Source organism: Equus caballus, chromosome 17 (genome assembly GCF_041296265.1).
Source record: "Equus caballus isolate H_3958 breed thoroughbred chromosome 17, TB-T2T, whole genome shotgun sequence".
In the NCBI taxonomy this organism is placed as follows: Eukaryota; Metazoa; Chordata; class Mammalia; order Perissodactyla; family Equidae; genus Equus; species Equus caballus.
The window spans coordinates 99,593,959-99,619,184 of NC_091700.1; the positions used below are offsets into that span (position 1 = coordinate 99,593,959).

General features: G+C 49.6%; 1 protein-coding gene and 1 long non-coding RNA gene across 5 annotated transcripts in view; both read left to right on the top strand.

Annotated features, from left to right (window-relative positions):
- LOC111768652 (uncharacterized) overlaps positions 1–25,226 on the top strand; it is a 636,254-nt gene that overhangs the window by 586,972 nt on the left and 24,056 nt on the right. The gene's annotated exons all lie outside the window — the stretch shown is intronic.
- SOX1 (SRY-box transcription factor 1) lies at positions 5,803–9,432 on the top strand. The gene has a single exon (XM_023621856.2). It carries the CDS (start codon positions 6,622–6,624, stop codon positions 7,801–7,803), a length of 1,182 nt encoding a protein of 393 aa, XP_023477624.2. The 5' UTR covers positions 5,803–6,621; the 3' UTR covers positions 7,804–9,432.

Sequence of the window (25,226 nt, forward strand, 5' to 3'; positions counted from 1 at the left end):
CCAACCGGGCCAAGCCATTGGGCACTAGCCGGAGTCCCCACTCGAGCCACTTTCCCACCGAGGCCTGAACAATCGGTGTGGACACGTGAATGCCGTCAGCCTGCCCGGCCCACAGGCGCCTCGCTCTCTGCGCGCCCACCGCGCCCTCAGCGCCACGGATGCGCGAGGTCTGCCCTCGGCCGGGGGGCGCAGTGCCCTCCCTGCTGGCACCCGGGCCAGGCCGGGCGAAGGATGGGAGCCCGGGCAGAGCTCGTGTCCTTAAAGGCCACTCAGAAGTAGGCGCTAAAGCTGCGCTCGCCCAGCCCTCCGGCCCAATTGGTTTGGAGGAGACCCCAGCACCTAGGTGTACGGGGCAGGTAGGCAGGCCTGGCTGAGATTCTCCTCGGAAAGTTTCCAGCGAAAGAAGGGCCAGGCAGGTGGGGCGGCAGAGGGAGCCAGCGCGGGCGGCAAGGCCTGGGCCACCGGCACCCGCGCCCGCGCCGCCCGGCTTCGCTCCCGCCCCGCCGCCCTCCCTGCAGAGCGCCCGGAGATCCGCCGGGGCGAGGGCGCGATGCTCCCCTCGGGTCCCAGTGTTTTCCTCTCTGTCTTCTCTCTTTCATTCATAAACCTGGTGGCTACAGACGCAGCTTGAATATTGACGTCTCTCCCCCAACGGCTCCGCCGTTAACCCAATTACAGAATTCATCAAGAACTGTGTTGAATTATCTCTTTCCATACAGTATCAGCATTAGCCTAATTAAAAGCTATAATGTCTGATATAATGATTAAATCGTTAGCTCTGCTGTAGGGAAGCAATATTTTGTTTTCCCTTCAATTAGAAGCTGATTGAGGTTTTCAGAGCAGGTCAGCTGTGAAATTTGAATTATATGTGTGAGTACTGCTCACAGGGTGAGCCCCTACTCGAAAGCTCCCAGAGATTCTCCAAATGCTTTCACTCAGAGAGCTGCGAGGCGCAGAACAACACGCGCACGCACACACGGGGTGTCTGCTCCGCATTGTGAATTTACGGATCTCCACACTGATCGCTGGAAAGAAAGCCTTGCTTGCTTTCGAGAGGAAGGGCTTTATTTCCCTTTTCCTGCAGACGCGCCTGCACCAGCCCTCCAAACCCGCGCGAAGGCGAGGACGCCAGACACGCACGCTCAGAGCGGCTACAAAGCTCTCCTGTTCTGCGGCTATCCGTAAGGCGCAGACGTCGCTCCAAGTTCCATCCCCGACGGAGACTCCCCTTCTCCTTTCTCTCTTCCCCCTTTTCCAGGACTACTTTATCTTCCTTTAAAACAAACCCACAAAAAAACTTTTGTGCTACTTTGGCTCCTTCGGCTTTGTTTGGGAACAGCCTGGCCAAGTTAGCCGTGTCAAGACGCAGAGGGGGAACCGAGAGCGCCCGGGGACCCGAGAGAGACAAGCGCCCTCTACTACCCCCAAGCCCGAAACCCGCGCGCCTTGGCGCGCAAACCCCGGACCGCGCACGCCGAGCGCTGGGACGGGGCGTCTGGCTGTAGGAGCTGGAGGGGGCGCGGCGGCGGAGCGCGAGGCCTCAAGCCCGGAGCTCCGCGAGGGCGGCGGCGGCCAGCAGACGGCGATCGCGGCCCGCGGCGGCGCGGTCAGGCCAGAGGCGCGCGGGCCCGGGCCGAGGCCACGGGCCGGGCCGGCTCCCCCCGCGCGTCCGGCGGCTCCGGGCAGGGCGGGGACCCGGGCTTCGCCGCCGCGGGTCCCTGCGATGGCCCCCTTCCAGCGTCCCCCGCCCTCGCCGGCGCAGCGGCCCCCTCCCACGCGCGCGCTCCTCCCGCCTCTTCTCGGCCTGCGCCTCCTGTTGGCCGAGATGACCTCGAAGGCCTCTTCCAATTGAAATGGCTTCCTCTTTCTTTTTCTCTCTCCCGCGCTTTCTTTGCCGCACTGCCGCCTCTTTCTCGCTCTGCATCTTCTTCTCAGATGACTCTTTGCTCTCCCAGAAGTCCTGCCTAGGAACTGCCGACTCCCTCGTGGTTTGCCTCCCTTGAACTCTGGTCTCGGCCCTTTGGAGCGACACCAGAGGCTGGACGGCTGCACCCTGGGAGGTCCACAGAGGCGCCTCCACGTGGACTGGGTCCTCAAGTGGCCTCGGAAGCTGCTGGAAAAACTGTGGGAGGGCAGCGCCCTAGGTCTGGACCCGGGAACGTGTCACCAGGACAGGCGATCTGTGCCAAGGCTGAGCAAGACAGGAGGAGTTTGAGTCTTCTTGGCTTCCCTACGGTGACCTTTGCCCCCCAGAACTTCTAAGCTGCCCAGCTCCCCGCGTGCTTGGAGCTTGAGACTGGCGCTGGGACAGAAAGTCACCTCCAGGTGCTTGAGAGCTGGCTTCCACTGAAAGATGGCTAGAGGCAGGGGATTCTGGCCACAGTGACCCTCTCTGCTTCCCACATCTCTCCTGAGCGTGACCATAGGGAGGGGGGAAAGAGCAAAAGCCAAAAGTTTTAGTTACTCCATACATGCAGCTTCAGCTAATGGTATTAAAGTCCAGAACTCAATTTATTCGAAACTCAAGGGCTTTTGTATAATTGCCTAAATATGTCACATAAATGTATGTATACATATGCATATATTCTCTGTGTACAGATATACTCTCATGCATGCATGTATATATTCTCAGTATACACATGTATACATATACATATATGTATATATTCTGTGGATATGCATGAATATACACATGCATGTACGTGCACATATTGTGTTTACACATATATATGCATATATTGTGTGTGCACATGTGTGTATACATATGTATATGTGTGTATATAATTTCTTCTAATGATGGCTTGGATTTGAATTTTCTTCGAGGATCATGCCCAAAGTTAAACAAAGGAACAGAAATGATCTTCCCTTATCCACATTTCTAAGTTGATCTTCTCTTTGGCATTTACAACAAAGAAGTTTCTGAGTTGCCAAGAGAGAAAATTTGGTCAATCAACAGTGAATTAACGCTTCGCTGGGGTCTGGGCTCTGACGTTACTTGGAAATAGCGTAGTCTGTCTTCAAATCCTCCAGTGCTTGGCCTTTAAGAAAGTCCTCAGCTTGAAGGAGGTCCCTGACAATCTGGTGGGGGGCAGGAGAGAGAAACATAGAATTGGGGAGAGGAGGCGTTTCTCAAACTGTTTTTGGACTGTTTTCTCTCTTTTTAAAGAGTCCCTGGGGAGAGGGGTCAGAAGGAGCAAGAAACTGAGGTTCCCAGAAGCCAATGCCAGCAGGAGTGACTGTGACGCTCCTCAGTCTTCATGCCAGGATGGAAGGCACCGAGAGGTCTGGCACGCAGCGCCCTGCCACTGCCTAATTGGCACAGGCTGCTGCTGCCAATCATCTATCGCTTGGCAACAAGTTACACCTGCAGCTCTGGTTTAATACTTATGCACGTGGGCACCCATAGTGTGTGCACCCGCTTGGGCCCAGGGAACATCCCCTCACTCAAAAAGGGCTCATGGAGAGCACCCTGAACACTAAGCATGAGCATGATCCCACACAAGGCTAAATCATTTACCTCCCATTTAGATGCTCCGGAAAACAAGGGTAACGTCGTAGTTGGAAACAATTTTCAGGACTATGGTAGAAAGAAACTAGACCATTTCAAAGTCAGCCATCCAAGTTCCCAAAAGCATAAAGCATTCCTGCAATGCACACTGGAGTGCAGGGTGTTTATGAAATAAATTGCTCCATTGATATGGAAAATAATGTGCCAAGCCTGATTCATACAAAGCATTTTCAGGGGGTCTTAGGCTATTTAGTTTAAAATCTAAATTGAAAAGCAGAGGAAAGGACTCTTTCAATTGCTAAGTGGATAATATAGTTTATAATTTGTAAACCATTTCCTTTATTTCAGGCTTGCTGACTTTCCATAACACACTGATCTTAGTGCTCACCCATCGCCTCCTAAATTATCCAAGGAAAAACGGGTCTATAGCATTCTTAAACAATATTCTTGTTCTTTTTTTGTTCATTCACAATGTAACTGATATTTGGAAGTAGTGCATGAAACAAATCAAAAGATTTAACAAACTCGATTGGTGAAATAAGAAGGTAGTTGAAAACCAAGTTTATAACCTAGATTTTCCGTGAAAAATAAATATGAAATGACGTTTCCTTTCTAATATAATTATATATTATTTGATGAGTTCACTATTTAATGCTGAATGGTCTGAAATGAAAGCAGTTTAATCTGCAGAGACCAATTTGCTGTTGCATGGCTTACTGTGGCAACCCTGCAATAAAAAAAAAAAAAAAGCTACAGTAATAGTAACTGAGAGGAAAGAAAGCATTATCGCTATACCTTGGACAAGCAACAGGATCAGGAAATTCACAACCTCAGAATTTTTTTTAAAAAAAAGAGGGAAAAAAGAAGAGGCGTCCTGTATTTACTGCCCAACATATTTAAACGTCCTCATTACTACTCTTATGATGATCATCATCATTATATATTTATTTCTATTTCAAGATGGTCAGTCATGCCGCGTTGGGTTGGCTGCATTTTACCCACCAGCCACCTCCTAAGCACCGCCCTCTCCGGTGCGCACAGAGACGCTCCCCTTACTCCACGAAGACGCAGAAGGGATGTTTGGGCTCAACGGATTTTCTTCAAGAAGTCTTTGGGCCACTTTATCATTCGGATGGAAACGGTAGCATGAGCGCAATGGCGTTTCAATTGGGTTGGGAAATCTCTTGTACGTCCCAAATCGAAGGCACTTTGAGGTTTAAGAATTACAACCACAGGCGGGTGTCTTAATCATTCCAGGAGCCAGGCCCTTCGTTTGCATCATGCAGGAAAACGGCGTGCGTCGCTTAGTCCCCAGGCCCCACTTTTCCCATTCGGTGTCAGGTGGGCCCCGCTCCGCTCACGCGGTTCTCGCGGTTCTTAGGCAAACAGCTTGTGGAAGATTCCCCCAGAAGAGCGTGGGCTAGATCATTCTTTCGCGATTTCAACAAACTTTTCAACTGTTGTTGAGTAACTAGATTCCAGACAGATCTTGTTGTTTTCGACCTTCCTAGAAATTCCTTTTTAAGAGGAAGAAGCCAAATTGAGAGGAGTACATGAATATAACCCCAGGCTCATTCAAAGACCGCCCCCTCCAAAAAAGAAAAAATAAAGTTCAGGGCTGATGCTAAAAGAAGCTATGGAGCCAAGCCCGACACAAATGCTCCCCAGTTCCGGGAACTGCTGGGGCCTGCACTGTGAAGGCCTTGCCTGCGAGAGGGGGCACTGGAGACCTTCACACACGCGGCGGTGAAGCAGCCATCCATGGCAGGGCGAGGGGGGCCGAGCTGCCGAGCATCGCAGAGAAACCAAGGGGGAGCTTTCGAATTGTGGACCTCGGACGGTCCCCCCTGCTCCCGGGGGCGCGCCCCTCCTTTCGAGCACTCGGGCCGAGCGGAGGGCGACGTTCCCGCCTCGGTCCCCAACTTTTCCCCTCCCAGCAGGCGCAGAGTTGGCTGGCGGGGGCCTGAGGAGGAGCTGGGTCTCCATTGCGCTCATTAAAACAAGCCTCAGGGCTGTATTCCCTGCCCTACCCCCCTTACCCCCCGCCCTTAATGATTCTTTCTTCGTCTTCGCTTTTAAACCCAATCGTTAATCGTTCGGAGCGCGCGGGCGGGGAGAGGCGAGGAAGGTGAGCTCGGGGTTCGCCGCCGCCGCGCGCGCTCAGGAAGCAGCGTGGCTGTGACCCCCTCCCGGGCCTCCTTTCCCCCCTCCTTCCTGCCCCTGCTCCCCCCTCGTTCCTCCCCTCCTCCCCGCTCCGCCGCCCGCGCCCAGTGTATCTACTCCCTCCCCACGTCACTCGCCAGCGCGCCATGCAAATCACCGCCGCCGCCAGCTCCCATTGGCCGCGGCGCGCTCATTTAATGGCAGCCCGGGCCCGGCGTATGGCTGCTGGGCCCCGCGCGCCGCCGGCCCCGCGTGCGCCTCCGCTCTCAGCGCACAGCCTCGGGCAGGCAGCGGGCAGCCCGTCCCGGGCTCGGCGTCCCCGCTGTCTGGCCCTCTCCGCGCGCCTGCGCTCCCTCTGCTGCCCCCGGCCCCCCTCCCCAGCTGCACCGTAATCGTCCCCCCTCCTGCCCCCCTCCGCCCCCCCCTCGGCGCCTCGCTCCCCCCGGGCACCTGGGACCGGCACATGCCCAGCGCACGCGGCGCGCCGCCCTGCTAGAAGTTGCAGCCCCGGAGTTGGAGGCCGCCGAGAACCGAGTGCAGGAGGAAGGAGGCAGCGCGCGGCGGCGGCCAGCGAGGAGGCGGCGGCGGCGAGCCCCGGGCCGGGCCCCGCGCACCGCTCGCATTCCGAAAAGTGGAGCTGCAACTTGGCCACGACTGCACCTGTTTGCACCGCTCGGCAACGACGGCGACCTCGGGCATCGCTCTCTCTGGCAAGCGGTTTGTGCACGAGGAGAAACTTTTCACCTGTGAGCCGGACCTGCGCTGAGTGCGTGTGTTTTTGCCTCTTTTTTGTTGTTGTTGCCTCCACCCCACCCCCAACTCTTCTCTCTGCTAGGACCTCCTCCCTTCCACGCCTCGCTCTGTTTGAGCCCCTCTCCACCCCTCCGCCCCCGGCCGTCTATGCTCCAGGCTCTGTCCGCGCCGTGCCCGTGAACCCGCGAGCCGCCCCGATGTACAGCATGATGATGGAGACCGACCTGCATTCGCCTGGCGGCGCCCAGGCCCCCACGAACCTGTCGGGCCCGGCCGGGACGGGCGGCGGCGGGGGTGGCGGGGGCGGCGGCGGCGGCGGCGGGGGCGGCGGCGCCAAGGCCAACCAGGACCGGGTCAAGCGGCCCATGAACGCCTTCATGGTGTGGTCCCGCGGGCAGCGGCGCAAGATGGCTCAGGAGAACCCCAAGATGCACAACTCCGAGATCAGCAAGCGCCTGGGCGCCGAGTGGAAGGTCATGTCCGAGGCCGAGAAGCGGCCGTTCATCGACGAGGCCAAGCGGCTGCGCGCGCTGCACATGAAGGAGCACCCGGATTACAAGTACCGCCCGCGCCGCAAAACCAAGACGCTGCTCAAGAAGGACAAGTACTCGCTGGCCGGCGGGCTGCTGGCGGCCGGCGCGGGCGGCGGCGGCGCGGCCGTGGCCATGGGCGTGGGTGTGGGCGTGGGCGCGGCGGCCGTGGGCCAGCGCCTGGAGAGCCCGGGCGGCGCGGCGGGCGGCGGCTACGCGCACGTCAACGGCTGGGCCAACGGCGCCTACCCCGGCTCGGTGGCGGCGGCGGCGGCGGCCGCGGCCATGATGCAGGAGGCGCAGCTGGCCTACGGGCAGCACCCGGGCGCTGGCGGCGCGCATCCGCACGCGCACCCGGCGCACCCGCACCCGCACCACCCGCACGCGCACCCGCACAACCCGCAGCCCATGCACCGCTACGACATGGGCGCGCTGCAGTACAGCCCCATCTCCAACTCGCAGGGCTACATGAGCGCCTCGCCCTCGGGCTACGGCGGCCTCCCCTACGGCGCCGCGGCCGCCGCCGCCGCCGCTGCGGGCGGCGCGCACCAGAACTCGGCCGTGGCGGCGGCGGCGGCGGCGGCGGCCGCGTCGTCGGGCGCCCTGGGCGCGCTCGGCTCGCTCGTCAAGTCGGAGCCGAGCGGCAGCCCGCCGGCCCCCGCGCACTCGCGCGCGCCGTGCCCCGGGGACCTGCGCGAGATGATCAGCATGTACTTGCCGGCCGGCGAGGGCGGCGACCCGGCGGCGGCGGCGGCGGCCGCGGCGCAGAGCCGGCTGCACTCGCTGCCGCAGCACTACCAGGGCGCGGGCGCGGGCGTGAACGGCACGGTGCCCCTGACGCACATCTAGGGATGCGGGGGACACGGCGGCCCGCGCCGGCGACGCGCGACGAGGAGCGCGCGGCCCGCTCGGGCCCGGCCCGGCGCGGCCTTGCTTTTGTACAGACGTTTCCGCGTTCTTGTAAAAAGGAAGACACCCGCGACGAGCACCAGGGGACACACGCCCCGCCAACTTTCCGGGAGCCCTGGGGACCGCTGGGCGCGGACACAGTCGTGCGTTTTAGCCTGAACTTGGGTGTTTTCTTGAGACTTTTTGTACAGTATTTATCATCCACGGACGAGGCAGAGAACCTTCTGCTCGCCCGAGGGGACACAAAGACCACGGCAAGCGAGAGGCGACTCCAACTTTTCTACCCGGCCGGCGCGCTCACCCTCACCCCGCATCGCTTCCTCACGGCATCGGGCTGCCCGGGACCCAGCGCCGGGGCTGTTCTCATCTGTTATCGATGTAGTAAGGCAGATCCAGACACAAGTTTTTTTGTAGTTGTTACCGCTTTTTCGGGTTGGTTTGTTAATTTATACAAAGAGATTCCCCCACTCCTTTCACATGGCAGCGTCATATTCTGCGTTTTGTAAAACTTTCTGTATCTGGTTATTTCCATTTTTTGGTTTTGTATTATTTCTTGTAAACGCATTGTGAAGTTTTTATTTTAGGCGTTGCGGCGTGGGGAGGGGGACGCAGATTATGTACATAGTTTCCTAAAAAGCCTTTCTTCTAAAAACGAAAAAAACAAAAATCTGCCCTTAAAAATGCATCGAGTTTTGAGTCAATAAATTTTTTTAAAGCCCGGTTTTTTCCCCAGAAATTTGAAACATTAATTTTATGTGCATGTTTTATATTCTCAAAATAAATTAGTAAATGTGACGAAGGAGAAAGAGAATGTCAGCCTGAACTAACAGCGAGGGACCCACAGAGGAGAGGGCACGATTTTCACCGAGCTTCAGTCAGTGGAAGGAAATGAAATTAAAATTGGTAGATTGTTCTGTAGAGTTTACAGTGGTAATATGGAACGAGAAATAATTAGAGGAAGATCATTTTATAGTCTGGGCCTTCGGTGTGTCGTGTCTAACTGCGGCCCGGCTCTGGCCGGCTTTGCTCCTCCAGCTGGCCCGGGGTCTGCGCCGCAGTTGGGTCTGGAGCAGGAAGGAGGCGAGAAGACCCCAATGGCGGGACCAGGCCACGGATGAATGACAAAGACCACGGCGGGGGCAGGGCCCTGCAATTAACAAGATTGCAGGTGGAATATCTGAATTTGGCTCAAGGAAACTCGATCTCTCGAACCAAAAATTACTGCAACCCAGCCCCCTCCATCCATCCTCAGCCCCTCCCTCTGGCTCATTTCTCCTTGGGAAAGGGCAAAGTGATTTTGTTGGATTTTCACACACACGCAAAATCGACCACCCCCCCGCCCCCCATCCCCCGTCTGGACTGGGTTGCAAGTTGCTAACCGATGTGAATGCAAAATGAGGTGTTTATTATTCCTGACGAGATCTGAGGTTGTTTGATGCTTTAAATTTTTAATTATATTTTTTCTAGGTGTTTATCGGTACATTGCAGTTTTTTTCTGGAATTTAAAGTTTTCTGTAAAACTTTGTCTTCAAGTAATCTGACAGCATTAAATATTGCATTTAAAAGTTATGCTGTAGCAAATACGTTTTGAAATTAGTCACAACATAAAGCTGAAATTATATTTTTGAAAAGAAAATCCTTTAGGCCAGATCAAAATGTTGATTTCATCAACCCCTCATTTTCTCAACATCTTTTTTTTTTTGTCCTGCAATGAGTGAAGACTGTCCATCCAAAAATGGGTCTATGCTAGCTAGTGGGTTAATGAGAACCAAACTCAGCCTGCATTCGAGAATAGCTTTAAGTAAAATGCTAACCTGAGGATTGACATGTGTAATTTTTTTGATAGTTTTGCTTAAACCACTCATTCCTTAAAGTGATTGAAAAAATTTCCAGAACAATGTCGCCTGCTTCTTTCTAACAAGATAACAAAGTCCCCCTCTTTTTTCTTTCCTTTTTTTTTCTTTTCTTTCTCTCTCTCTCTCTCTTTTTTTTTTTCTTTAGGAATCTGATCCTTTGTGAAACAGCGGTTCCTAAAAGTGTTTGGATATATGTGGATTGCTGAGCAGAACAGCGTCATGAGATAGTCTGGGAATAAAGGCCACACACAGGCCCCTCTGGGAGCCGCTTTGGGAAATTCTGTGATGCTGTGTTAACTCACCACTCAGCTTACGGGCCAGGCCACATTTGCTCTGAAATACAGAGTTAAATGGACTCTGGTTCTTTGCTAATTCCCAATCTTAGCGTCCCCCTGCACCTACTAAAGTGCAGACAGGTGTGCGGCTGGGCTCACACACGTGTGGGGCTGGGTAGTTTGTATCCATGCTCAACTATTGTCTTAGCTCATCCCCAGCATTGGGAATGTGGGTCATGCTGGAAATGTTCCAGACTATGGAAGTTTTCAGTATGGGGGCCGCGGGCAGAGCTGTGCGGTCATTTCCTGGAAGGTGGGCTTACAGTTCCGCGCTTTTCCGTGTGTGCCTCAGAAACAGCTGAGATAGTCAACGCCGGGTGCCCCAAGCCACTTTTTTAAAAACCCAGGAAGATCTTAAAATAGGGATTCCTGAAATTCAGCGAATTTGTTTTGTTGATTAGAAGCACACGGAGAAAAGCAGATATAAATTCTTTAATGACTCCATTTAAAAACGGCCCGGGATGAGAGGAGTGGAGATTAGCTGGGATTCCTCTCTCAGGACGGAGGTCCTGTCACCCCAGCAGCGTTTCCGCAATTTGAACTCGTGGAGAAAACATTCCGCGAGGCCCCGGGGACGTCTCGCTCCACTGCGACCCCGGTCCTCGCCAAGGTTCTCCTCGTCGAAGTCACGAAATGAAATAGGACATGATGATTATTACACGATGGCTTCATTCACTTCCCAAACCACACGGTGGTATTTCTATCGCTTATACCAATTTTGTGTGAAAACCGGGTGGAGAAGCGGACAGGACTCGGCGGCCTTGTACAAAGTTTGCATAACTTCGCGCCCGGTGCCTGCGATGGTTCGCCGCGAGCCGGCCACTGCGCGCGCCGGTCCCTGAGCGGAGGTGGCGGGTTTGCTGGAGGGGTTTTCCCCTTGTTTCTTTCTTCCATTTTTTCCCCCCAACTCACAGGCCCTTCTCATTGTTGTTGTTGTTGTTAAGACATTGACATCACTCCCGCCCCCCATCAAAGAAACCCACTAGCAGCTAGGTGAGATGTATTAATTTTAAAACCAGGAGCCGGTACAGCGCGCTGGATCCGCAGATGTGTGTCGGGTGGCGTGACTGATAGGTCTATTAAAATCGTGCACGTGGGAGAAGAATAACAGGCATATTCACGCATTTCATTTTCCGGACAAAGACTGGGCAACGCAGATTTCTGTCTCCGGAAAGTTCGGGTTAATTCGAGAAACCCATCCTGGGCCGCGGGCCCGGAAGGCGCGCCCGGGGGCGGCCCGGGCTCCCGCACCCCCCGCGCCCCACCCCCGCTTCTGCAGCCTGGCCCACGGGGCAGAGGCTCCAGAAACGTCGGCGGCAGAATATAATAATAGGTTTGATTCCTTGGAAACTTCAAGTGAAAAGCAGACTTGGCCTTGGTGCCGCTCTTCTTCCAGCGCGACTATTTGGCGGGATTGAAAGGCTGGGCGTGAAGGGGAGGGGTGAGAGGGGCGCGGGCCCCCCGGGGTGAGCAGCCCAGGGAGGTGGGCCCGGGTCCCCGCCCCCGAGTCCTGCCAGGTCGGGGCGGCGAGGGGACTGAGAGAGAGCCGGCGGGTGGGCGCGCGCGGAGGCTGGGCCCGAGAGGAGGGAACGCAGGGACCCCTCACCCTCGCCCTCTGCTCCCCGCCCCAGCCCACCTCCCCCAGCGCGAGGGCGAGGCCCCGCGGGGTCGCGGAGCTCTTCCTATCCCTCCCTTCGCTCCTCGCTCCCTCCTCCCTCCCTCCCTCCCACCCCCCCCCCCCCCGCCCGCCCCCCATCTCCTCCCCGCTCCCTCCTCCTTCCCGCCCCCGGCCCTTCCTCTCCAGCTGCGCGCCCGCCGGGACCCTGCTCCGCCCGCCCCCGGGAACCCAGCGGCGGCGGCGGCGGGCGGCGTCCCGCGCCCAGGGTGCGGGCCCCGAGTCCCCTCCGCGCGGGGGCGGCCGGGCCTGCCGGCTTCTCGATGTCGCCCTTCTCCTGCTCTGTTCGCAGTTGAGCCTCGAGCAGTGGGCGATTTCCTGGCCCGCGCTGCGCCTCCGGCTCACTTCTCCTCTCCACCTTTCCAGTACCCGCTTCCGTCTGTTACCCACTCACTTCTCTTCCTTCATTTCCTCCTCCCCTCCTTCACTCCAGCATCTTTCCTCCCCTCCGCCTGCGCTCCGGCCTTCCCTTTGTCTCTTCGCCGCGTCCTGTCTGCCCCCAGGGCCTGCGCCCCGGCCCCACGCCGTCCCGCTGCAGCCCCAGACGCTCCCTCTGAGTCTCGGGTCGGGTCGGCAGGTGCCCGGGAGCATCTTGTCCCTCCACGCCGTTCCCTCGGCCGCGTCCCCACGGGCTCGCTCGGGAGAGGCGTGGGGGTCCCCGGGCGCCGTCTTGGAGCCTGCGGCGCGGGCGTCCGCCCCCAACTCACTCGGGTGCAGCCTCGGCTGGGGCCGGGCGGGGTGTCAGCCGCCGGGGGATTAAGATGACTGATGCGAGGGAAGAGGGCAGAGTGGTTTTGTGTTTAAAGAGAGCAGGATTAGTAGAGAGAAAGTCCTGACCCGGGGTCAGCTGCAAGTCAAACCCTTTTACAATCAGCCGGCGGAACAAGCACGTCTCGGGGCCGGGCAGCAACAAGTGGAAGGAGGGGGGAGGGGAGGGGGCCGGGCTGGAGAGCGGGCTGAGGGCAGCGGGAGATGGGGAGACCGGCACCCCCGGGGTTGGGCGAGTGGAGGGCAGCGGGAGATGGGGATCCTGCACCCCTGGCCCGAGCCGGCACTGGAGGGGCCAGCGCGGAGGGGGCGCTGGTGTCGCGAATGACGGCGGTGTGTGCTCGGAGTCTGCAGGGCGGGGTCAGTCATCAAGTTCCTTCGCCCTCCCCAGGATGCCCGAGTCTCCCGTTTCCTGGGCCGCTCCTCCGGTGGGAGCCTGGGGAGAATGCTCCGGCGGCTCTCTGCTCCGGAGGCTCTGTCTTACGAACGCAACCCTGTTTCCCTAAGAAGCCCAAACCGAAAGACCAGGTCCTTGGTCGCCCTGCCTCTCACGTACTTGCCCAGGCTCTCCAGGAATCATCGTCTTACTTAGGTTATTGCACACCTTCGGGGGGGGGGGGGCGGTGTGTAGCAGTATTGGGGGCGATGAAATATATTAAGGTGTTTGTCACTGGACTCCATTCTCCTTCGGGGGGAGGAAAGAGGCACTAATTTGGGTCACAAACTTGCGGGGGTCCTCAGGGAGTGAAATCCACAGGGCTCGCCTGAGAAGTAAGGGGAACTGGAGTTTGGGGTGAAGGGTGACAGGCGAGTCGGGACAGAAGGAAAGAAAGCAGATACATTTGTCTTCGTCAGCACTCAGGTTGGGAGTTTGTGCTGAAATAACACCATCAAGAGTTTTAACAAATAGGAAACATAGATCAGGAACCCATACAAGTGATATATTCAAAGATAGAAAAAGTTCATCCATTTTGATAATTTTTTAAAAGAACAGGCTTGTCATATTTTCTTCTAAATTAGCTTTTCGACTTTAAATAGGAAAACACCAACACCAGACAGAGAGAGGGGGAGAAAGCAGTTTTAAAAACAACACGAAACAAATACCTCCCAGTGGACCCACACACATGCACAGGCGCCCCTGGGTGCCCGGGCACTACGGTGCTAAATGGGCTCCCGGTTCAAAAGCAAGTTACAGGCTGCCACTTGGTAAGTTGCTAAATGTAACCTATGGGGAAAATTTGTCTGGGGCTGAAACTCTGGACATTGTGAGTAATTCTGAATGCCCTGCAGGCAGCTCGCAAGGATTTAATTGCCCGCAGCCACTTCAGAACAACCATGTGGGTACATTAAAGACGTTGTTTGTGAAGAACAGCAGGTCATCACACGCAAAGCCTCGAAATAGTCAGCCAGTCAAATCAGTGGAAAAAATCAGCTTTTGTTAGATTTTGCAGTTTCAGGAATTAGGCATTCACTGCAGAGCTGCAGTTTTGAGAAATTGCAATGTCAGGCATGTTCCCAATGGGGAAATATTGTGAGAGTGTGGAGGAATGTAAGATTGGGTTTGACAATGGGGAAACTGACAAGAGTTATCACCCAGACATTGTTTTCTCTCCGAGCACCCCGGAAATGCTAACTGGAGATGATCTCTAGTGGCAGCAATAGCACTCTCCGTTCCTCCTACGCACTTACAAGATACACAACAAGAGCCTTTGACGTCTAAAGGACTGACCCAGGATTTCACACGATGAATACTGGAATTTATAGGGCAAGGTAACTTATAGAGATATAAAACCTATAAACAATATGGTGGCAGTGTCAAGATCGACCTGAAGACATTTAGAACAGACACCAGCTTATCTTTTTATTTCTAAGCAACAGAATAAGAGGAAATCTAGGTGAGCATGTTTTAACCTAGGAAAGGATTTAGAAATTTCATACCTTTAAGTCATCCAAACTCTAGGGGGAAATTTCAGTCAGTGGAAAAGCCCAAACTTCAGCAGTAAATTTAAGGCGAACATCCACATTAGATGGAGGAGCAGGAGCTCCATTCTTTGTGGTAGAAACTGAACTGAAGAGTAAAGTTTACCCTTGTAAAAACTGGCCATTTGCATTCTCACCTCACAGAGAAATGACATACCTGTGCTCAAAGAAAAGGAAGGATCAATATGAAAAGTTAGTTGATATGGTATTTATAGTATTTCTAATCTCTCTTGAGCTGTAGTACAGGAACATGGGAAAGAATATAAGATTTGGAGCAAGATAGTATTGCAGCTGAATCCTAGGTTGTCACATGTCAGCTACATGTCCTTGGTCAAATGTCCTTATTTCTGAGTCCATTTTCTCATATGCAAAACAGAAATAATGAAAGCAACCTCATGAGGACATAGTCTGGATTCATGATCTAAGGTGTATGTGTCTCTAGCAAATAGTCATGTGTGTCTAGCCCTGAATAAATGGTCATTTGAGGTCTAAGCCTGTGTCAGCTCGGGCAGGGGAGACGTGGAGAGTGGTGACATGAAGTGCCAAATTTGGCCTAGGTGGGAGCAACCGTAATGACACAAACCAATATTCCCATTCATCCATATTAATAGGAATTTCTCTTTAGAGTTACATAACAATCGTCACATTCATTCATCTGTTAACAACATTTATTACGAGTCGCTCGTATGTCCGGGCTATCGTGTGAGTGCGTGCTCTGCGTGTGGCCTGTTACCACTTGCTGAGAATGCGACCATTGACTGGATGGGGCTCACGGTCCAGTGGGTGAGACTGTCGCACGAGCAAGTATGATTTTGAGGGCCACGGCTGTGGGACACAGGGACGTGCCAGGTGCTGCCTGAGCATTTGTGCCTAATTTGGGGGGGTCAGGGGAGGCTTCTCAGAGGGAGTGAAAGCCAGACTGGAAGCTGAGACTCCTACTTCTGCTCTGCCCCTCCCAACGGCGGGTCTTGCGGTGAGGCGTGCACACTGTTTCTGTGTGCATCGATGAAGACTGTAATAGAAGTTTGAGCAGAGTATATGAGGAAGTGCCTTGTTTGCCAGTGAATGGCTGCTCCAGATTGGCTTTGGGTCATCAGAGATTTACACTTAGGGATTCACTAGGCCGGTGTCTCACCTTCAGGTGCATAGGACGCCAGGAGAGCCTGTTTCAAATCCAGACTGGCAGACCCAGGCCCCAGGAGGGCTGCCTCTGGGGTTCCAGCAGGACTCACGAATCTGTACTTTCTTAGGCACACTCCGGAAGATGCACAACACTTGGGAAACTTGTGTTAGGGGATGAGCCCAAATATTTTTGGGGTAAATAGCTGCTGAGACTGTGTCTAGATCATTTATATCTGAGTAGCAATTTATTATTTATAAAGTGCTCTCACTTAATTGTTCAATTTAGATGATTTTTGGAAAAAATTAAATAAGTAGGAGAAGAAAAAAATTTAAGCTGAATTATTAGAATCTTGTAAATAGAAAGGAGTGGGTGATGTACTGATTGTATTCTCCATTTTGTCGTTCTGGCTACCTGTAAACAGTTTGCCTCTCCTGAAGGGCAGTCAAGGCAAAACACAGGTGTGTACACCATACACACGTCTTGGCTTTCAAGAATGGACCATTCAAAGGACTGAGCAAAGTGGAGTGTTGTGCCTTATCAATTTCTAATTTTACCAAGTTAATTCGTATTTACATAGGCTAGGTCTGTCCAGCCCTAGTGAATGCAATATGGGCCCAAACACTCATGTCAATTAGTTCGAGTTATTTTAAAAATATTTGAAAAGTAGAAGGGCATTTAATAGTGCACATGAGATGGAATAAATTGGCTTGGTTGGAGACATCATAATTATAATCATAATAATACTATGTTATTTAGCTATTGAGTTTTTCGATCCTGTCATCTGTAAAATGGGAATATATTGTTCTAACAAACCCTCGATACATTAAGTACTTTACATGTCTTTGAGAGAAAGAGGTTGTGCAATCGGGGGGATACCCTTATAAACAGAATAAACTATTACATATCTGCAGAATTTTATCTAGAAAGCATGCAGTTCCACGCTACGGATGTTCCGATTACTATCAATCATAATAGCGACAGCATTCATTATATTTATAGATGCAGATCTGGATTAAGGTGTGGTCGTGGAAGAAATCAGTACCTGTTTGAATAGTACGTGAGAAAATAAGTTTTAAATAGGATATAATGAGAGAAAATGTTCTATAGAAAGAATCAAAACTATGTTGATAATTTAGGAATTTCAAAATGGCTTTTAGCTGATTTCAGGACACAGGGAAACTGTGATTCAGGAAATTTGATAACCTATGCTTTTTGACTATGGCTTTTTGAAGAAAATGACATTGTGTTTGTTGACTAAATCTCTCGTAATTTTAATGGATAAGAATGTCAATCCAGATAATCAGACCCCATGAATGGGAGGAGGAAAGAGTCTCTTAAACTCCTCATTTTGATCATTCTTACATGTTATTACTACCACTGCTGCTATTATTATTGGGACATGCATGTTCCTTGTACGCTGCCCACAACATCCAAAACTAGAGACATTGTGTCACCACATTATGTACACAGAGAGAAGAAAATCCTGTACTCAGAAAGAGAGGAGGAATGTGCTGGAACAGAGGTGTTTATATGAGAGTTAATGAGATGAAGTGGAGAAGGGAAATCCTGGGTGACTCTGAAAGCAGTCTTGCTCAGGGTCAAACATTAGACTGAGCATCTTTTTAGAAAACTGGCAGAAATTCTAGAGCTGGGAGCATTTACAACCAAAATGGACAAAAAGCTAACGAGCATATTTTAGCAATTCCTTGGCATATGAGTGTACATCTTAGAATTTTACCATCTCTAATTCTCTCTGAGTTGCATGGATTTAAATTTGATTACGTTAATTTGAGTAAAATATTAATGTAAAACCTTTTTTCTCATTTAAAAAATAAATAAATCATTTAATCTTTCAAACTGAGAATACTACTAGAAATGTATTCTCAATTTTAAAATACTGACTATGAAATTTGGATAACAAACTAAATTATGTGCTTACTAATGGAAACTATATACAATTCTTAAAATAATTAAACCAATACTTTATTATCCAAAATGAATACATCACCTGTAGTAACTATTTGCAGAAAACTAAAATTATATTGAAAGTCACAGCTCAAATTTAATCACATATTTGCATTAAAAATACACAATTTTAAATCAATCTATAAGCTACAAGTTCAATATAAATTTCAACAGCTTGTTTAAACTGAATTTGAAACAGTTACCATTATAATAAATTAGGTTTGAGGGAAATAGAACATTTGCAATAAGATTTTAAGAGGAAGTCTTCACTTTGGGTTTTTAAAAAAACTTAACCAAAAAACAGGCTGCCTGTCCTGCTCCCCCGTGCAGCCCACAGCCGCGTGCAGGTGAAGGCTTCCCCTGGCCAGAATGTTTCCTGAGAGAGCAGACATGCCCCTGGGCGGAGACACATGTAAGCCAACATGCCCAATTTCACCAGGCTCCTGGTGACCAGGGACTGTGTCTGGCTTTTTTTTTTTTTTTCTAATTTTGATTTCACGCATCAGCACAGTCCCAGGCACCTCGTGGAGGGACAAGTATGTATTGAATTGAATCAGTAGAGCAGGGAGGAAGCAGGGACTTTAGGGGCTGGTAAGGAGCTTCCCATCAAGGAACCAGCACAGAGTAGAGTGAGCCTGCTGCACCCCAGGAGGCACCCCCCCACCCCGCCCCGTCCCGTGCATGCTCCTCCCGTGCATGCTCCCAGGTGCAGGGTCAAGCTGGCCTCAGGGCATCACGTAGGAGTGCTGACGAGAGAGGGTGCCTTGGGACTGAGCACGACGCCTGGCACATCAGAATGCTGGGAGCCGTACTGCCTTGTGGCTGTCGTCCTGTGGTTATTAAGGAGATACACAAAGGAAATCCAGTCCTGAGGGCAGGACACGGGTCTGGTCCTCCTGTGGCGTGGCTCTTGGACACCAGGGGATCTGTAAGTGTGAAAGATACGCACAATTATATGACGTAAATACAGACTGAGAGACTGTGGAGGCCAGGCAGCTTGTTTTCAGCTCTGAATTTCCAAGACTTGCTACACAATTTTGGCAGGTAGCAGGGTGCAAGAATGTTTGTTTGTTCATCAAGTGAAGTGTTACCGTCAATGTGTTGTGTTGTGTTATATTGTATCGCATCATATTGTATCATCCTGGGCTGTTTTATTTTACATTAAGGTAAGGTTGTCCTCAGAACCATAAGGATAAAGACACACCGGGTGTGCAGGGCTGGTTCAGGCACCTGGAAAAGAGGCAAGGCAGGGAAAGGCAGCCGCTCTCTCAGACTGAACACTGGAAGCGTGGGGGCCCTGTGATGAGGCGCAGAGTGGGAATTTATCTCCTGCGGCTTAATCGTAGAACTAACCAGAAACCTAGGCGGGAGGTTATGGGACACACATCTTAAGGCAGTGACCTTGAGGTGGAGATAGGTCGATAGCTCGTCTCAGCCAGATCTGCCCCCAGATGCCTACCTTATTATTCTTCTCTGTAATATTCCAGACTGCAGCATGAATTTGACTGTGCAACTTGTGTGTACAAAACTGGAAATTCATTCCTTACCATTTGAGTGATGGATGTCAGTACTGTGCAGAGGAAAGCAGGTGGACACCTACACTGGGTGATATGGCAGTACCAAATGACCTGGCCCAACTTTGTCCCCTACTCCTATGGTTTCCCAAACTGTGAGCTGGGGCACACCAGGGACCCCATAGATCTGAGAGGGCAGCTCAGGATATTTTTAAATTTTGAGGAAAACACAGCAACGCTGGACATTTGGTCAGATGCCATGTGAGCTATACCTCAAGGTAGTTCATAGTCTCAACGTTCGCTTGTGGCTAAATCTCTCTTGATGACATCATATCTTCATGCAACTGGGTTTTCAGCAGTTGCTGTGTCAAATCAGTTCCTGTGGGAAAGGCCGTGTGGAGCAGGGAATGAGGTGTTGGACCCACCCTGGCCCCAAAGTTGGAGAAGCTGTGCAGTGCGGTGCGGCACTCACAAGCTGTTAATTAGCAATTGCGGTGGGTCAGGGAGGGAAGTGAAAGCATTATTTTCTTCATTCAACTTATGTAATTTTAAAAAATGACTGCTAAGTTATTGGACTTTACTTAACAAATGGAACTGCTAGATATTTCTTTTGGCCTGGGGCACTGTAAAAAAATTACTGGGACACTCATGTTATGGTAAAAATGTATACAATTCCAATTGACATTAAATTTGTAGCTTATAGATTGATTTAAAACTATGTACTTTTACTTATATTTTGTCACTACAATGACATCATTTAATGTGAGCTGTGACTTTAAATGCAATCTTATTTTTCTGCAAATAGTTACTACAGGTGATATATTTATTTTGGATAATAAAGTATTGGTTTAATTATTTTAGGAATTTTGTATAATTTTTCTTAGTAAGTGGATAATTTAGCTTGTTATCCAAATTTCACACTTTTTTAAAACTGAGAATACATTTCTAGTAGTATTCTCAGTTTGAAAGACTAAAATAAATGATTTATTTATTTTTTTAATGCAAAAAAAGGTTTTACCTTAATATCTGACTCAAATTAACATAACTGAATTTAAATCTATGCAACTCAGCATTAGAGATGGTAAAATTTTAACGTGTAAACTCATATGCCAAGGAATTGCTAAATTATGCTCGTTAGCTTTTTGTCCATTTTGGTTGTAAATGCCCCAAGCACCAGGATTTCTACCAGCTTTCTAAAAAGATACTCAGTCTACTGGTTGAGCCTGAGCAAGACTGCTTTCAGAGTCACCCAGGATTTCCCTTCGCCACTTCATCTCATTAGCTCTCGTGTAAACAGTTCTGTTCCAGCACATTCTTTCCTTCTTCCTGAGCACAGGATTTTCTTCTCTCTATGTAAACCATGTGACAAAATGTCCATAGTTCTGGATGTTGTGGGCAGTGTACAAGGAGCATGTAGGTACCAATTATAATAGCAGCCGTGGTATTAATAGCGTGTGATAATGACAGAAGGGGCCAGTCGCTCAGTGTGTGACGGTGGCGGGTGGAAAGACAGAGGAGTCAGGGTGAGTCATCGCTGTTAGCCCGAAACCAAGATGTTTGATGAACATTTTTGTTTTTTCAAATAATTATTTTATCTTATAGGCTGATAAAATATATACAAATAGCAGAAAAATGCTCCCTTTGAAGGAGATAGCTCTCAGTTATGCATGTTAAACTTTCTTCAAAAGCTTTTATTATTTTAAAATTTAGTTTACTTCGTCCTTTTTTGTTTTGTTGAGTAAGTTGAGGAAGACCCAGGACAGTCCAGGACGGCAGCGTGAGGAGAGCGGAAGCAGGAACGTGGAGGCGGCTGGTGACTGGCAGTTGTTGGACCCTCGTTTCAGCAAACAGTGAAAGGCATCAGGCTGCATTGCCTGCTTGACCAGCCCAGGGGACTATACGAGAGGGTCCCCTGTAAAATGCTCACTGTAAAAATACTTACAGACAGTCTCTTGCCCATTGAATCCACGACTCTGATATAAACATACTTGTGTTTGAACGAGATGTGATTGCAATAGTTCAGCTGGATGTACTCATCACAATGACTAGAACATAGGAGAAAGTAGAGAACATAATTCAGGCCAAGAAATACATGGAACATTTTGAAATGATCAGGAGTAAGGGGTTACCCAGAAGCTAGAGGTGGATCCATAGCAGAGGGAGTCAGAGACGGGTCACATTAGAAAGACTGAAATATTAGAAATGCAAGAAGAGTTTGGCCCGGAGGCCACCGTGCATCAGAGAGGAGCTGCATATGATGTGTTGCTGCAAAGAGGAGGGCCTGGACTGAGGACGGGGAACAAATGTGGCGAACCGCACACATCCTCCACTTATGCTTGTGTAAGACTCTGTGGGGAAAGGAAGCTGTGAACCCGCCTGTCTATACTAAACAGTGCCCTACTGTACAGCTTCCTGGGGCTGCCACAACAAAGTGCCACAGACACAGATGGGGGGGGGGGGGCTTCAAACAGAAATTTATTGCCTCGCAGTCTGGAGGGAAGAAGTCCAAGATCAAGGTGTGGCAGGGCTGGTTCCTTCTGAGGCTGTGAGGGAGGATTTGCTCCACGCTCTCCCCAGCTTCTGTGGTTTGCTGGTGATCCTTGGGGCTCCTTGTCTTGTAGAAGCATCACCCCATCTCTGCCTTCATCTTCACATGGCGCTCTCCCTGTGTGTCCTTGTGACCATATGGACACCAGGCGTGCTGGATGAGAGCCCACCCTAATGCCCTCATCTTAACTTGGTCATCTGCAAAGACTTTCTTCCCAAATAAGGTCGCACAAGGAGGTCAGGACTTAAACATGATCTTGGGGAATATCGTTCAAGCTGTAACTTGCACTGATTTGACTTTGACGCTAATAAATTTTCTTGCACATTCTGAGGGTCCTGGTTCTACTAGAAGATTAAATAGTTTAGTCTTTTTTGGGCTTTCAAATATTCTATGTGCAATTAGCCCCTAAATCTATTATAAACAAGACCTCTTGATACAACCAGTCAGGACCCTCAAACTGGCTTGGCGTCTCCCTCAAATGAACCATCTTCGTCACAGCACAATGGAAGCTGCAGCACAGAAGAGGGGACCTACTGTGGCCACATTAAGGCAGCACACCGTGGACACACCCACGCTGAAATTACCCCATACGTGTTGCTTCAATCACAGGAGAAAGGAAACTGCACAACTCCTGGCTGCCAGACTCGGCCTTATGTTTCTTATTTATTTTTAATTCAATTTATCCTGCTATGTTAAATGCATCTTTGCAGACCACAAATCTCTTTGGGAAGAATGCAACGTATAAAGAGATTAATCACTGTTATAGTTCACATATATAATCTCATTCACTCCTCACAATACCTCCAAATTTTAAGTCTAATTATTTCCTCCTTTTTATAGACGAAGAAACTGAGGTTAAGTAATCGACCAAAGGACAAAGGATGTATCATTAATGAGCAGAAAACTCTGGATTAAAACTCTGGATTAAAATCTGGATTAAACTCTGGATTCTAATATTTATAATTAATGTAATACATACGAATATTTAAAAATTGGCTTTACTTTTAGAATGGTTTTAGGTTCACAGCACTATTGAGTGGAAAGTACAGAGATTTCCCACATACCCCCTGTCCCCACACATGCACAGCCTTCCCACTAGCAACATCCCCACCAGAGTGGGACACTTGTCACATTCGATGAACCCACACTGGCACGCCATCATCCCCCAGAGTCCATAGTGCGTGTTGGGGCTCACTCTTGTGTTGGACATTCTGTGGGTTTGGATGAATACGTAACATCGTGTAACCCCTGGAAACCACTGCTCTGTTTACTGTCTCCATACCTTCGCTGAGTATTTGTTTAAGGCGAGCAGTATTACAAGACTTATAAGGAAAATAGTCACCCTGTCTCACCCATCCTCATCTCTCAGTCCCGTTCCCCATCAGCAACTTGTCTTAAGTCCTTTGTCTCTTTTTCCCACCATTTATCTCCACTTGCTGAATTCTATGTTTGTGTTGCTTATTCTCGATTTATTAATTTTAGACATTTGGACCTTATTCATTAGAGACGATACAGCTTTCACGTTCCTGTACGTTCTTCTCCAGCCCCCTTTTTCCCAAAGTAGGGATCTCACTGGTTTTGTTAAATCAGTACCCAGCGTCCACCTTGGTCTGAACATGTAAGGACTGTTGGTGGCTGAGCCCAGTGGTAAACTATGATTCTATTTCCCGTCTTAGGAAACTTTCTTTCCTTTGTTATCGGTCTCACTTTGTGAGAGTTGTCCATTTTCTTGGTTTTCACTGTTCCTATCACATCTCCTTTCCATGCTCTACCTCAGTATTGTGAACACCTTTGATAGTATTTTCTGCAAGATTAAAACCATGAGGAATTTATGAGTCCAGTCCTGGAGCCATTCCTTCCAGAACCCTCTGTCCACCTGCTCCAGACTGGACGGGCTGCTCTGGAGATTTGCCACATAGTTGTCACTGTCACTCTTCACTTTCCCTTTCGTCCATGTGAACCTCCCATTTCCTGGGTCCCGTGTGGTCCCTGTTGCCTGGCTGACTCCCTTGCTTTGGAAAGTTATATCGTCTAGTGGGCTCTGCGACACCAGCATGGTGTTTACCTAGGCGCAGGATTCTAGGTAAAAAGTAATCTTCCTTTGAGATTTTGCCTTCTGACTACCTATGCTGCTTTCCAGTAGTCCACCTTACTTTTTTTCCAGTTTACTGAGGAATACTTGATATGCAATAATCTATACATATATAGTGTATAATTTGATTCTTTTGACAAACGTATATGCCCATGAAACCATCACCACAATCAAGATAGTGAATATTTCCGTCACTCCCAAAAGTCTCCTTATCTTCATTGCAAACCCTTCCTCCTGCCTCTTCTGCACACAGGTAACCACTGATCTGCCTTTTGTCACTATTGATTTGTTTGCATTTTCTAGAATTTTGTATAAATGGAACTGTACAGTGTGTGCTCTTTTTATCTGGCCTCTTTCCCTCAGCATGATTATTTTGAGGTTCATGCATATTACGGCATGTATCAACAGGTCATTCCTTTTATTGCCGAGTACCATTCAGCTGTATGGATGTGCTACAATTTATTTATACACCTCTTGATGGACTTTTGTTTCTAGTTTTGGGTTGTCATGAATATCTGTACAAGTTTTTGTAGGACATATGCATTCATTTCTCCTGGGCAAATACCTAGAAGTGGAATGGCTGTGTCGTATGCTAAGTATATGTTTAAAATTTTAAGAAATTGCAAAACTGGTTTTCAAAGTGTGTGTGCTCTCTTAATTCCTGCCAGCAGTGTATGAGAATTCCAGTTACTCCACATCACACCAACACTTGCTTTTTAATTTTAGCCACACTGCTGGTGTGTAGTATCCCATTGCAGTTTTCATTTGCTTCTCCCAATGACGAATAATGTTGGCATTGTTTCATGTGCTTATTAGCTATCCATCTATATATCTTCTTTGGAGAAATCTCTGTTCAAACATTTTCCTCATTTTCAGTTTTTTTTTTTTTTCTGTAGTATTGAGTTCTTGTAATCTTGATAAAGTCCTTATAAGTTCTGGTAGCTTTTTGTTTTCTTTCTTTCTTTCTTTGTTTTTTTTTTTTTTTTTATTGCAGCTTCTGTAAGATTTTTGACAAAGACAACTCTACCATCAGCAAATAAAGACATTTTTATTTCTTCCTTTCTAATCTAGATGTCCTTTTTTTCCTCCCTTATTGCACTGGCTAGAGCCTCCAGTACAATGATGAAGACAGGTAATGAGAGCAACGTTCTTGTCTCATTCTTGACCTTAGAGGAAAATCTTTCCACTTTCTGCTATGATGTATGGTGTTAGCTGTAGTTAGTCCAATCTGCTGGATTCCCAATCCTTTATATTTGACCTGTTTTTATTTTGTTTGCTTGTTTTTAAATCTTTCTGTGTAAGATATTTTTGGTTTTTTATTCCCTCTCTTTATTTATGAATTTTGAAATTGTATGAAGATGTGCGTTATGTGACTTTTTTCATTTATTATACTAGGAATTTGATGTACTTTTTCAATCTTGAAAGTCATATCCTTCAATTTTGCTAAATTTCATGAATCATTTCTTTGAAGTGTCCTTCTCTCTATTTTACTCTGTTCTCTGTTGCT